The sequence below is a fragment of the Hippoglossus hippoglossus genome, chromosome 19 (assembly GCF_009819705.1).
Source record: "Hippoglossus hippoglossus isolate fHipHip1 chromosome 19, fHipHip1.pri, whole genome shotgun sequence".
Taxonomy (NCBI): Eukaryota; Metazoa; Chordata; class Actinopteri; order Pleuronectiformes; family Pleuronectidae; genus Hippoglossus; species Hippoglossus hippoglossus.
The window spans coordinates 16,186,351-16,199,822 of NC_047169.1; the positions used below are offsets into that span (position 1 = coordinate 16,186,351).

Consider the following 13,472-nt stretch of genomic DNA (forward strand, 5'->3'; position numbering starts at 1 on the left):
GAGTTCTTTCTTGTGGATAAGTTTTGTTATATTCTAGCTCTAAGCAGTTAATCCAATTCATTCAACATCAAATTGAGTATAGAGGATAATCATCTGACAGGGTTAATATCAGAAAAACTACAATGACCCATGTATACAACGTTTTAAAAGCTTTAGTGAGACTGAAACCAAAGCATAAATATAAAAACATTGATTCAAAATCTGCAGCTTTTACCAATGTATCATGTATGACATACGACTTAACTAGTAAACAGTTGCTGCGCAGGCCTCTTTAGAGATTCATCTGTTAAACCCCAATCATTTAAAGTCACATTATTTATCCAAACAAGTCACACTCAGTTTTCAGTCATACTGTGCTGCTGCAGTGAAAAGACATAGGAAAAAATGTGAAACACTGCCACCTGTTGGAAGAGGCCGAGGAAGCTCTTGAATAAAGAAACTGGGTTGATGGTGATACAGCTCATTATCTGTAAACAGACACTTCACTCATAATGGAGCGCAATTTTTTCTAATGGACCAAAATACATTTTTACTGAGTAAACTCCTGCCGATGAAGATCATGTGTATGATCAAAGTCTCCAGGACATGAATTCATTGAACTTGCAGCTGGTGCCCCTTTGTGGACAGTTTATTCCAAGTTTAAGAAATAACTTGGAACTCAATTTATCAATGTCAGTAATATTAATAGGACATTGACCAACCCGTGCCTATGTCTAGTTCAGAGATTATTAATATTGAGCACAGTGAACAACCAACTCTTAATATGCAAAGCATTCATTGTGAAATAAAGGCAGAAATATAAAACAGATTTTTATTGACAAGTCAAAAATGTTTCGTGAGGTCTTAAAGAAAGTCTGCAAAAGCCGAAAAACTAAAACAGGGACGGTGCTGCAGCATCTTCACCTCTTCTTGAAGCCGTACTTCTTCCTTTCATAAAACAGATCTGTTTTAGAGCTGCCCAAGTTTACAATCTTCGGACATCCATCTCGCTGTGAGGACAAGGGAAAGAGAGTAAAAAAGAAAAATCATCTTAAAGAAGCAAAATTAAGTTTTATATTTAGGGCTCAGTTTAGATTTTACTCAGTACAACAAAGAAAACAAAATGTCACATTTCAATTTCTCAAACAGATTATTTTCTCTTCAGCCACTCTACTCACATCTTTCTCCTGGATGGTGCACTCTTTACAGTAGTAGGCATCAGACACACCCGGCCCACCGCAGATGACACAGCGTCCCTGGTAGGAGCCGTAATTACACTCGTCACAGATGCGCACTAGGGTGCACGGTCTCACATAGGAATCACAGATGACGCACTTTCCATCACCTGAGAGGAGGAAAATAAACCAAGAGAAAGGTGATTCAGACAGAAAAAAAGCAGTGATAAAATTGAATATTTGGATTGGGATCATTTAGTGACAAATTATCATATTTTAGCGCCACACCATCGCAGATCTTGCTGAAATGTATTATGCTGATTTGGTCACAGAACAATATGGAACCAAAATTCAATGTGTCTCAGATTCAAATCAAAGGAGAGATAGTCTAATGAAGTTTGACGTTTTTTGGGGGGGACTGGTCTCCTTTAATATAGGTCACAGAGAAATGGTTTTCATATCCTTGTAAAAATATTTTCCATATTTATCTTGACAGTATCTTATCCCTAATATAAAAAACAGCAGCATTATGAGTGATTATAAACAGACAAAGTTGAATTGAGCACAAACAATATATCGAAAAATTGGTCAGATTTTCACAAAGGTTAGTTGGTAATGTCAGTTAGACCTCCAGAAAGCTTGGTCTTTGGTGTTTGAGTCGTTGCTGTGATATCATCACTTATCTGAGAAGGCATTGCATTACCAATTCCTTGCAATATTGTTAGACAGCAGTTAGTGATCAGTGTATGGAGACTGTGAGGTGATGAAATACTAACTATATGAACAAAGGCAGACAAAAACATTTACTGTAAAAATAGAGGAAAGCATAATACGGTTAAAATGATTAAGATTATGTTGTCATCACTTACATTTCTCGCAAAGTCTCCCGATAGCTGAGGAAAGGAAACAATGCAGTTAGAGTGAGTGTGTGAATTCGCGTCCTTATAGTCTTTCTACACTCGAGTAAAAACAACAACGTCTTCCTTCCACTTATAATAAATTCCTTATCAAATACGAATAAAGGAAACTGCAACTATCTTCACCCTAAGCGACAAATAGCTGTCGACATTTCCAGGCTAGCACCATAGGCTAATGTACTTTCAATGGAATACATGCTGGGGCTGTTAGCATGTAAGCTACCGTTGTTTAAATACACGGCAACACAGCGATAAAGTACGTTAAAGTACTGAAAAAACAAAGATGTCAGATGATATTTGAGGCTGAACCGGTCAACACATACCAACACCGGCCTGTTTTCTGCAAAAGATCAGATCTGGATGATGTTTAGCCATTTTTTAGCCAACGCAAGGAAAGCGCCGCTGCTGCTTCTTCTTCTACTTTTACCTTTGACCTGTAAACTTGTTGGAGAAAATGGATCAGCGCCACCTATCGTCTCCAAGCAGACAGAGCAGACACACGTATCATCGAATATATTTTCTTTAAATCTATTTTTTTTATTATTTCACCTAAATGTAATTATAAGGGTTTGATTTTTGTTAACAACTGTGACGATGTTAAATCAAATATTTAGTTTTATCTATTAAAAAAAAAAAGTAGAGTAGAGTAGAATAAGAATCATTCGTATCCTTTCAGCTCTATAAAAATCAAATACATTTAGAAAATCATTTCGCGTCCATGTGCTTTTCTAATTTATATAATTTTGAATGTCTAAAATAAATAAATGCAATATTAGGAATTATAAGTTTGAATGTGTTTTGTAAAACAATTTGAATGAGATTTAAAATGTAGAAAAATATTTTGCCCTTGAAGGACCTGCGAGGCCGCGACTTAAAACGGCGTGACGTCACTGGTGATCGGCACATCTTTGTCAGTGAACAAAATGGCAACTTACTGTCTGACCGTCTCCAGGCTTCAGGTAAGAGACTCATTCTGTGATATTTACGGCCCAGTTAATGGTGTCACCTGCTTCTTTACATCGCGTTATTGTACAGTAATGTGTTTGTGGCCCGGCCGGAGGACTGCGAGGGTTAGACACGGAAATAAAGCGGCGGAGCGGTCACCGGCTAGCGGAGCAGGTCATCGTGTCCCGGCGGATCCCGGAGTATCCACTGCGCAACAACTCGTCTGTTACCGGCCAAAACAACCACTGCTGCGGTCTCCTTCAACACGGAGCTATTATCTATGTCCTCAGCGTGTAGATGAACCAGACCCGTGTTGTTTTCCTACAGGAGTGTGGTGTTTAACAGCAAGGTTAACCACAAGGTTAGAGCGGCCAGCAGCCTCACAGAACGAGCTGTGTCCAACACGCAGACATGATCTAAGTTAAATCACAAATCACAATCAACACAGCGAACACTGTCTTAATGCTTTATTTTGTGAAGCTGGCTCGAAAGAAAGTAGCCATTTTCCTCCATTCTGTCTGTGAGGAGAGGCTGAGTGTCCTCCAGCAGTGAGACGTTAAAACAATGACCAGTTTATAAATGATAGTTGAGCATCAGATGTTCACACATTTAATATCTGAAGCCATAGTGAGCTCTGATTTTCATCTATTGGAGGTCACGGTGGTTTTCATCTCAGGCTTGGTGATGGAGAACAACCTCCTCTAATATCTAGAAACAAAATCTTTCTATGGATAAAAACCATTCACACGTTGGCTAGTGGTTAATGAACGAATAATAACATTAACTCTCATTGTTAAGTGCAGTTGAGGAGCCAGTTAGTGATCTGTAGTAATACTGTAATATAAACCAGTGCACAGAAGGACAGCTGAAAGGTCAGGCTGGGTAGTACGACAATATGGATACTTATTGCAATGTAATTGTCACCAATAGCAAGATAACTAAAGTCTAATACCTCTATAATACTTGTACATTGTGTAATCACAGTGAGGAGGTATAACACATAATTCATCTACCTCAGATTTATTAAATGTTTTGCTACTTATCAAGTGTTTGTCATTCTCCGCTCATAAAGAAGAGTTTAAAACCACAACCTTCCCTCAGGAGCCAAAATCAATTGACATTTATTGTGATAATTATCGATATGATGTGATATGATCTTCTTTATGTTTATGATTTTGGTAATAGTACATTTACACCAACAGTCAGCCTTAGTGGGAACCCCTTATTGGTTCTGTGATTATTATCTGAACCTATAACGAGGTTTCTAATTCAAGTATGAAGTTCTGAATTGGCTTCTTAAGTCAGCAGGTGAAGGACTTTAGGTTCAGCTGCTCGCTGTCAGTTCTTTCCCGCAGATTGTCTGGTCGTACGACACCCTCAGCTGTTTGACACGTTGTTCTCTTGTTTCTTCTTCGGAAACTTTATTTATTCGAGAAAATCTTCTGAACAGTCTTGCTCTCTTCTGCTAATGCTTTAGTTTTATAATTCACATATTAGATAATAGTATTTCAAACAGAGTGGAGTTTCATTTATGTGCCCTGCCCAAGGGCACCTCAACAGTTTTAGGGTCCAAGAAGTTGATGTGACACAAACCAGTGTCTCTCCTATGTTTCCCCCACCTACCTCTGCAAACAGTTCGATTTTTGATATGAACATTTGTAAAAGGAGCTTCTCTAACATGTATGACAGAAAGGACTGCAGGAGGAGGAGTGGTCAGGGGAACTGGAGCCAGGGTTTCCATAGCGTGAGAATGTTTTAGTGGTTGACCTCTTGTGGGAGTTGTTTCTGGTTCACCTGGGATGCTCTGACATCTGACACTTGAGTGTACACTGCAAATAACAATTTCCTTTAACAGCCATCTTCCCAAAAGTCATTTATATTCATAATTTTTCGCTATCTGCTCTTAAGTTTAAAAAAACAAACAACCAATGCAAAAATTAACAAATCTCTTTTTGAAGGATGAACAATCCATTTGCCAGATATGCTCTGTATGTAGGGGGATTGTAAAAAGTGCTGACGTTACAGGAGTGTTTCTCTGGTCATGTCCACAGCTCTGTGATTATGCTCATGCTTGTTTATTTCTGTTGTCACTGTCTCTAGTTGGCCCTGGGCCACGGTGCACGGCGCCTGCATGTGGCAGCTGCTTACAGAGCCAAGGCCAATGTGTCTATGAGCCGGTTTGAGCCCACTTCATTCGTCAACTACGAGAAGCTCCAGTCTAACATTGACATTGTTAGAAAAAGGTTAGTGTATTCCTCCTAATGGATTTTTTTAACAAGTGGGCATTCTGTTTCTGCTCAAGGACGCAGACTCGTATTACCGTGTCCTCCAATGCTCCCCTGTCTGAACTCTAATGTTTGTTTGACTTTTACCACAGTTTTTTTTATCGTAGCTGTAGCCTGTGCCTTAGTGTGTCAGCCTCACGCTGCTCGAATCACTGTAAAGCCATTTAAATGGTAGTTGTTTGGGGTGTGTGTGCATGCAGATGGAGAGGTGGTACTGTGTTGGCTCTGCAGATCAATGCTTTCTGCCTTTTCTTCCCTGTGATTACAGCTGAAGTTTAGACTGGCATAAACTGGTAATTACAGAAAAACACGATGAAGAGATCAGGGGTGAAACAGAGGCAGAAATAGTAATTTCATTGTAGTGTAAGATGAAAACAGTGGAAACTCTAATTGTTAAATTTGGATCAAATAGCTCTTATAACTCTATAATCTTCTCATGACTGATTTGTTAATATTTATTTTGATATATAAATATGCCAGAATGTTATATCTGCCTAACCTCACAACTGTTTTTACACCACTTTGTTTCCTATCTTCATCTCTTGATGTTTTTTTTCACAGTTTATTTATTCCTATATTCTCATTTGCTCACCTTCTCCCCCTCTTAAACGTTACACCGTCCTGTTATTAATTATATTTTGTCTTTATGTTCCAGACTCAATCGGCCGCTCACGTTGTCAGAGAAGATTGTTTATGGCCACCTCGATGACCCCCACAACCAGGATATCGACCGTGGTCGCACTTACCTGCGGCTGCGCCCCGACCGTGTGGCCATGCAGGACGCCACGGCCCAGATGGCGATGCTCCAGTTCATCAGCAGCGGTCTATCAAGAGTGGCCGTGCCCTCCACCATCCACTGTGATCACTTGATAGAGGCCCAGATCGGAGGGGAGGAGGATCTGGCCAGGGCAAAGGTAAGGGGTTCTGTTTGGTCATGGTAATTATTTTTATGTTGTAATGATTTATTCCTGTAAACTGAGCAACCATCATCATCCTAGGAAGTCAACCTTGAGGTGTACAACTTCCTGTCCAGTGCTGGGGCAAAATATGGAGTTGGCTTCTGGAAACCAGGCTCTGGAATCATTCATCAGGTCTTATTACTTAAAGTTTGAATGCAATTTTGGTCTGAATGTGATCAAATTTATAACCCCTATAATTACAGTGGTGTAATTATGCTAACAATCATTGTATAAATATTCAAACAGATCATCTTAGAAAACTACGCCTACCCAGGAGTGCTGCTTATCGGCACAGATTCCCACACACCAAACGGCGGTGGACTTGGTTCCATCTGCATTGGAGTTGGTGGAGCTGATGCTGTGGATGTGATGGCAGGAATTCCATGGGAGCTCAAGTGCCCCAATGTGAGCAGAATACAGCATTTAGTAACATCGTTCAGTAACCAGAGCAGTTTTTTAGCTTTCTTTCCATTTCTGGCCTTCTTACCTACAATTTACCATTCGATATCTTCCTCTAAGGTCATTGGAGTGAAGCTGACAGGATCACTCTCAGGCTGGACGTCCCCCAAGGATGTCATCTTGAAGGTGGCCGGCATCCTGACAGTGAAGGGAGGCACTGGAGCTATCGTCGAATATCACGGACCAGGAGTCGACTCCATTTCCTGCACTGGTCAGTGAAAACATCGGACTTTACTTCACTGAATTTTGCTTCTTAGCTGTTATTTCTCTTATGAATGAATCTGTTAGGAAAAACATTCAACTGTTAGGTATCAGAGCCGATATGTGGAGAGGATACAGTCTGACAGATCTTTTGTGTGCAGGAATGGCCACCATTTGCAACATGGGAGCAGAAATTGGAGCCACAACCTCAGTATTCCCCTACAACCACCGCATGAGGACCTACTTGGAGAAGACTGGACGTGGACGTATGTTCACAATTTACATATCAGTGAAATCATTTTCAGAAAGGCCTGCAAATCAATCATTTTGCTCATGATTAAAAAAACTTGGATCATAAAATGCATTTTACCAGGAAAAGTTTGGCTCAGTTGATGAGACATGAAAAGAATCAGTCAATTAAAGAAAGTGCAGAAAGAGAAAATCTGAAAGATTAGTGTGTAATAATACTCAACACTGTATGCGTATATATTTGTACATTGTTGTGGAAGGCTAGCTTGTTATAAATGTAGGTTTGGTCTTTGTGTGTCTTGACTTTTATCTCTGTCCTCTTGCTGCTTCTCAGAGATCGCTGCATTGTCTGATGAATACTCAGACTTGTTGGTACCAGACGAAGGTTGCGAGTACGATCAGCTCATCGAGCTCAATCTGGATGAGGTCTGTTCTTTCTCTCTTTCCTCTTTTTTTTTTAAAGATTATCTTCTGACATTTTTTGCCCTTCATTGGACAGTTCAAAGTAGAGAATAACAGGAAGTGCATTGAGGGGGTGACATGAAACAAAGGTCTCTGGCCAGGGATCATTTAACACCACTTTGTTTTTTTAAGAGGTGAAACCCAGATGGAAAACTTTCCAGAGAAAGTTTACAGTTTGATTTGTATTAGATAATGTTTTAATTACTGAGTGCAAACCGAACAATAGAAAAAATCTTTTCTTAGATCTATAAAACATCCAGAACGAGACCTTTGAAATACTTATTCTTAGCTCTGTAATAACTGGATTTTTATTCGTACAGACATTGATGTAAATGCAACTTCACTGGTTGGCAGAGGCATACAACAGTGAGAATAACTGTGTTCCTCTGCTTTTTCATTCTCTAGCTGAAGCCCCACATCAACGGACCATTCACCCCTGATCTGGCTCACCCAGTGTCTGAAGTCGGTGCTGTAGCTGAGAAGAACGGCTGGCCACTGGAGGTCAAAGTTGGTAAGAACTGACGAGGGAGGGATACACTGTTCAACTTTACTTATACTCCTGCTATTCATTAGATTAGCAACCAAAACTAAAATGTTTTCTTTCTGTGTTACGTCTTTAATTCTCTTTTTGATCTTTAAATTTTTAGGTCTGATCGGCAGCTGTACCAACTCCAGCTATGAGGACATGGGCCGCGCTGCTTCTGTGGCCAAGCAGGCTTTGGATAAAGGCCTGAAGTGCAAAGCTCAGTTCACAGTCACCCCCGGCTCCGAGCAGATCCGTGCCACCATCGAGAGAGACGGATATGTGAGTGCAAGCAGACAAAAAGCAGGAAGCTGTACCTCCTCCATAGTGATTTAAACCATGTTAAAGTGATGTATGCTTGAATAAATTAATGTTTTTTTTCTTCCTGTAGTCCAAGATCCTTAGAGATGTTGGTGGTGTGGTCCTGGCAAACGCATGTGGGCCCTGCATTGGACAATGGGACAGGTAAGAGGCCATTACTTTGTCGGTGTAGGGGCCATGATATACAGTTTTGAAAATAGACGTTAGACATAAGTGTTCACCTATAACGTGTGCTTGTGTTTAGGCGTGATGTGAAAAAGGGAGAGAAGAACACGATCGTCACCTCGTTCAACAGAAACTTCACTGCCAGGAACGATGCCAACCCTGCAACACATGCCTTTGTTACCTCCCCTGAGGTAAAATTACCCACACTACTAGATATTTCACACTTCCTAGTTGCGAGCACATGGTTACTTTTTGAAGCTCAATGTCCTTTTATTGCCTCTTTTTCCTCAGATCGTCACTGCCCTTGCCATTGCTGGCACATTAAACTTCAACCCAGAGACAGACTACCTTACGACCCCTAACGGTGAGAAGTTCAAGTTTGATCCCCCCAACGGAGATGAACTCCCGGCCAAGGACTTTGACCCAGGCCAGGACACCTACCAGCACCCACCTCCTGACGGCAGCAGCGTCAAAGTGGATGTCAGCCCTCAGAGCAACCGGCTACAGCTGCTGGAGCCCTTCGACAGATGGAGCGGCAGCGACCTGGAGGACCTGCAGGTCCTCATTAAGGTCAGGGCTTTGAAATTATGTCAATGGGTCTTTACCTTAACGTTTCCTTTGCTGCTGCAGGGAGAATTGACATGTTACATTTTTCTTTGCACCATCTTTGCAGGTGAAGGGAAAGTGCACCACAGATCACATCAGCGCTGCTGGACCATGGCTGAAGTTCCGCGGTCACCTGGACAACATCTCCAACAACATGCTGATCGGTGCACTTAACAGCGAGAACGATGCCATCAACAAGATTAAAAACCACCTGACAGGAGATTATGGAGGCGTCCCTGATGTTGCCCGTCACTACAAGGTGAGGATCGCAGAGGGGAAAGGTTTTGGGTGCCATTAGCTTCCTCAGGTCTTCTGTTGTGGTTTTATATTTGAATTCACAGACTTGGAAATGGGCCTCCATTGAACATTTACCCATTAAGAAAAAAGGCCCCCTCTAACAATGCTAAAACTTAAGCATTGTTTGAAAACAAGCTTCTAAAACCCAAGGCTTGTCTGGAAATACTATAAGTTTACTAAAACCTACTTCTGACCCTCTTTCCTTCCTGCTGTGCTCAGGCCAACGCTTTGTCGTGGGTCGTGGTCGGAGATGACAACTACGGCGAGGGCTCCAGCAGGGAGCATGCAGCACTGGAGCCCAGGCATCTGGGAGGCAGAGCCATCATCGTCAAGAGCTTTGCCAGAATTCACGGTACTGAGTTCCAGTAGACACAGGGTGTTCTTTTGATTTGGCGATGTCCAGCAAGTAGAAATATTTTACTTGAGTTTCCCGCACAAAGAAATCTTACCCCATTCAGTCTCTCACTTAACAAACATTTCTCCTTGGTTCCTAGAAACTAACCTGAAGAAGCAGGGAGTTCTCCCATTGACCTTCAGCAACCCATCAGACTACGACAAGATCCGCCCTGACGATAAGCTCAGCATCAAGGGACTCGCAACTTTCACTCCAGGAACGGTAAGAGCGCAAAGCACCTTGAAAAAATGTCCTCCTCCTAATTTTTTTTTGACAACTGAACTTAAAGCGTCTGTAATGAAAACGTCCTATCATCCTCTCAGCCTCTGACCGCACTAGTGAAGCACAGCGACGGCAGCGGGGAGACCATTGAGCTCAACCACACCTTTAACGAGACACAGATCGAATGGTTCCAGGCAGGCTCCGCCCTCAACAGGATGAAGGAGCTAATGCACTGAGGAAGAGGAGCAAGGAGAGACAGCGTGAAGGAGGATGAGGATTATCAGGGGGAAAACGGGGTGGTGATAATCGTGCGGGATGAAGGGTGTTGAAGAACGTTGACGAGCGCTCCATCATCTGCATTAGCACGCAGTTTGGACTGAAGTAATGTGTCTGTATACCTTGGAAATGTTAGTAAATTACTTCAGACTAAGTGTCAAGCTGATGTCGATCATGGACCATGGCGACGTTTCAGAGCCAAACAGTGATAACTGGTTAGAGAGAGACACACACACACACACTCTGACACACAGCTTTCACCCGGTTGGTGACGTAACCCACCGCCAGTGTTTTTGCAGCTGTTCAAGCAGGTCAGTTGAGCATGGAAGCCACTTCACTCTGCAGCTGGAGGATGGCAGTCAGTCACCTTGTTGCGTTAGAATTGCGTTTGCACACTACATGGAACTAATCAGCTTTAGCCAACCATTGTCATTCAATCTGCTCCTGTATTATTTACAGTTCTCACTGAGATACGAGAACACTGCTATTTCTTTTGCGTCTGGGTCTGATTGTTGTTTTGTGAATCTGTACTTGCAGTGATCTTGTGGTTTCAAAAATTTGTGTTTGCGCAATTCACTCATCCACTCAAATACTTCTGGGTTAGCCTGCCACCTAATGGTCACGTGGAGGAACTGTTGTGTCCTCAAGCTAATTTAATCTAAATCAAAGCTGCACCTAATGACAGCAGTCTCTCCTGCTTTGGAAATGCATTCTGGGAAAAGGTAGGAAGTCGCACGAAAGCATGAGGCAGTTTGATTTAACAACTGAATTAAGGTGAAGGAGCATAACTTGTGGGATGTATTGGTCACAGATTGATTATTGTCCAATAGTGTGACTGTGTTCAGTGTTACATTAATGCTTTAATCCACCACAGTGCATATTGTCATTATTACAGAGAAGAATAATAGGTATTTCCTCATATGCAAAGGTACTTGTACGCTTTAATACTATGTAAGAATATTTCAATTTACCCGCTTCTTCCCAAACACCATCCTTGTCCCACCCCCGATCAATCCTCAAACCTCTTTACAAGGTCAAACACCATATGTTTTTTTCCCCCATTGTTTATTTATTTAAACCTTTTCTCCTGCAGAAAGGTCCAGGTCTTGCATGAATTTTCATAAATGTTTCTGTTTTTTCTTTGAAAATGAAGGAACAGCATATGAGTTTTGCAATAGTGGAGGAAAAGCTGACAACTGATGTTTAACAGTAAATCACCACTTGTTGGATGTAAGTGATCCAGATTACTGTGTCAGACGGATGGATGTGGTTGAACGGAAATTGACTCAAAACCTCAACATGGGGGGGTTGTTGCATCTGATTTTATTTTTTTTGGTCTATACTTCCTCAGTCCCTGCAAACAAAATGTCAAGCGAATCCAATGAAGGTTCACTTCCACCTCATTCTTCTTCCCCTCTCTGTGTAAAGTGTCTGCTGCCATGTACATTTATGTGTTGGTTTGTGTTTTTCCTACCCTGATTATCTTTTCTGTGATACAGAAATGCCAATGGGTTGTAAAATAAAGTCACAGAGCTCATTTATTTACATTGGCTCCAGTAATGTGAATAAAAATCTGTTTAAGGTTGAGTTACTGGTATTTGTAGAGATATGCAATGTAAATGTGACTGTGTAATATTCATGACCATATTAAAGACTTCACATATATATTAGTGTGTATATATATAATATATTACACAGTCACATTTAAGAATCTAGTGTTTCTCATCACCACAAATGTAAATATGCGAGTATGTGACAGATGCTCAGATGTTTCTGCACAACAGCGTTCACACATCCACGAGGGAAAAAACTGAATAAATAAGGTCTCCACAGAAAGGAAGCTCCTGACATATTGTGATTTCTGATGTCTACACAAAGTGGAGTTGAGATAAAAGTTTGATGTGGCTTGGTCAGGGATTGATTTGTTACGGATATACTGTAGTGCACAATGTGATTTAATAATGTACTCACAGGAGAAATCTCTAAAAAGAGTATTGCCTGACAGAGCAGAGGTCTGTAAATGTAAAAGCGCCACACAACTGACCAAGCAAGTGTGAGTGAAATCAGCAGTGAGGAGCATGTGACAACAATAAGAACACTATACAATACCATAGCAAATAACAAAGAGCAGTAAACCTTAGTTTAACTTGGTATCTAAATATATATTTGGATCTTATAAATATAAAAGTAAATATACAAACATTTAAGTGAAATATGCCCCCATGGTTTGTTTTAAATTCACTTTCTATGTAATATGATAAATGTAAAAAGTAGTATAAACTTTTTGGTAGAATTTAGCAAATTAAAAAACTTAAAAAAACTTAAATATAGAATAACAAACCTGTACAATAACATTACATGATAATGTGTGGACATTGTCATAAACTCATCACACAATCATGTCAATAATGAAAAATAAAATAATAATGTTCTTGTTCTGGCAGTTTTTAATAGATTTCACAGACCGCTATTGATTTTATCACATATTAAGCGACTAACAAGGGTTTTCATTTTACAGTGCTGCGTTCTCTGCTTCCAGGCCTAAATACATACAGTGGGTCACATGCCACAACAATAATGGTTGCTAAATGGGAGTTGCTAAATGGGAGTTGCAATGCCAGCCTACATAATGCACTTCCGCAAGGGACACAGAAGGCTTTTTGTAGGGCATCAACAGAGAGTTATGAAGACTACTGAAGTAGTCTAAGTCTATGAAAAGCCACAAATTCCTCGGATGTTTTTAGACTGACAAAATATGAAGTTGATCGGATAAATAACATAAGAATAGTTTGTCAAGTATGATGTGTGGAAATGGCAAAAAAAGGAAGACAAAAATGTGACCATTACATTCTAAATGGAGGATTTCTTGTTGTATTAAAGGTATGGCTCGAAAAGCCTTTTTTTGAGTTTGGACCTAAGGGGCACAATTGAGCCATTTTGCCACATTCATAAAATACAACAAATTTGATCAGATCAGATTTTTTTTTAAATCACTTTTTAAGCTTGTTTAAGTCATAGACTGCTTTTAAAGATGGAG

At 40.7% G+C, this 13,472-nt stretch overlaps 2 protein-coding genes across 2 annotated transcripts; one reads left to right on the plus strand and one right to left on the minus strand.

Annotated features, from left to right (window-relative positions):
- Positions 1 to 785: 785 nt before the first annotated feature.
- phf5a (PHD finger protein 5A) lies at positions 786 to 2,545 on the minus strand. Its single transcript, XM_034571238.1, has 4 exons — positions 2,395 to 2,545; positions 2,024 to 2,047; positions 1,158 to 1,324; positions 786 to 989 (listed from the first exon to the last, which is right to left on the minus strand). Exons 1-4 carry the CDS (start codon positions 2,444 to 2,446, stop codon positions 900 to 902), a joined length of 333 nt encoding a protein of 110 aa, XP_034427129.1. The 5' UTR covers positions 2,447 to 2,545; the 3' UTR covers positions 786 to 899.
- A 392-nt stretch (positions 2,546 to 2,937) lies between these two features.
- Positions 2,938 to 12,022, plus strand: aco2 (aconitase 2, mitochondrial). Its single transcript, XM_034571148.1, has 17 exons — positions 2,938 to 3,030; positions 5,117 to 5,259; positions 5,957 to 6,215; positions 6,300 to 6,392; positions 6,507 to 6,665; positions 6,780 to 6,930; positions 7,082 to 7,186; positions 7,504 to 7,595; positions 8,037 to 8,142; positions 8,279 to 8,436; positions 8,546 to 8,619; positions 8,720 to 8,831; positions 8,932 to 9,210; positions 9,314 to 9,505; positions 9,763 to 9,895; positions 10,038 to 10,159; positions 10,261 to 12,022. The coding sequence occupies exons 1-17, from the start codon at positions 2,995 to 2,997 to the stop codon at positions 10,393 to 10,395; spliced, it is 2,349 nt and encodes a 782-aa protein (XP_034427039.1). The 5' UTR covers positions 2,938 to 2,994; the 3' UTR covers positions 10,396 to 12,022.
- Positions 12,023 to 13,472: the final 1,450 nt, after the last annotated feature.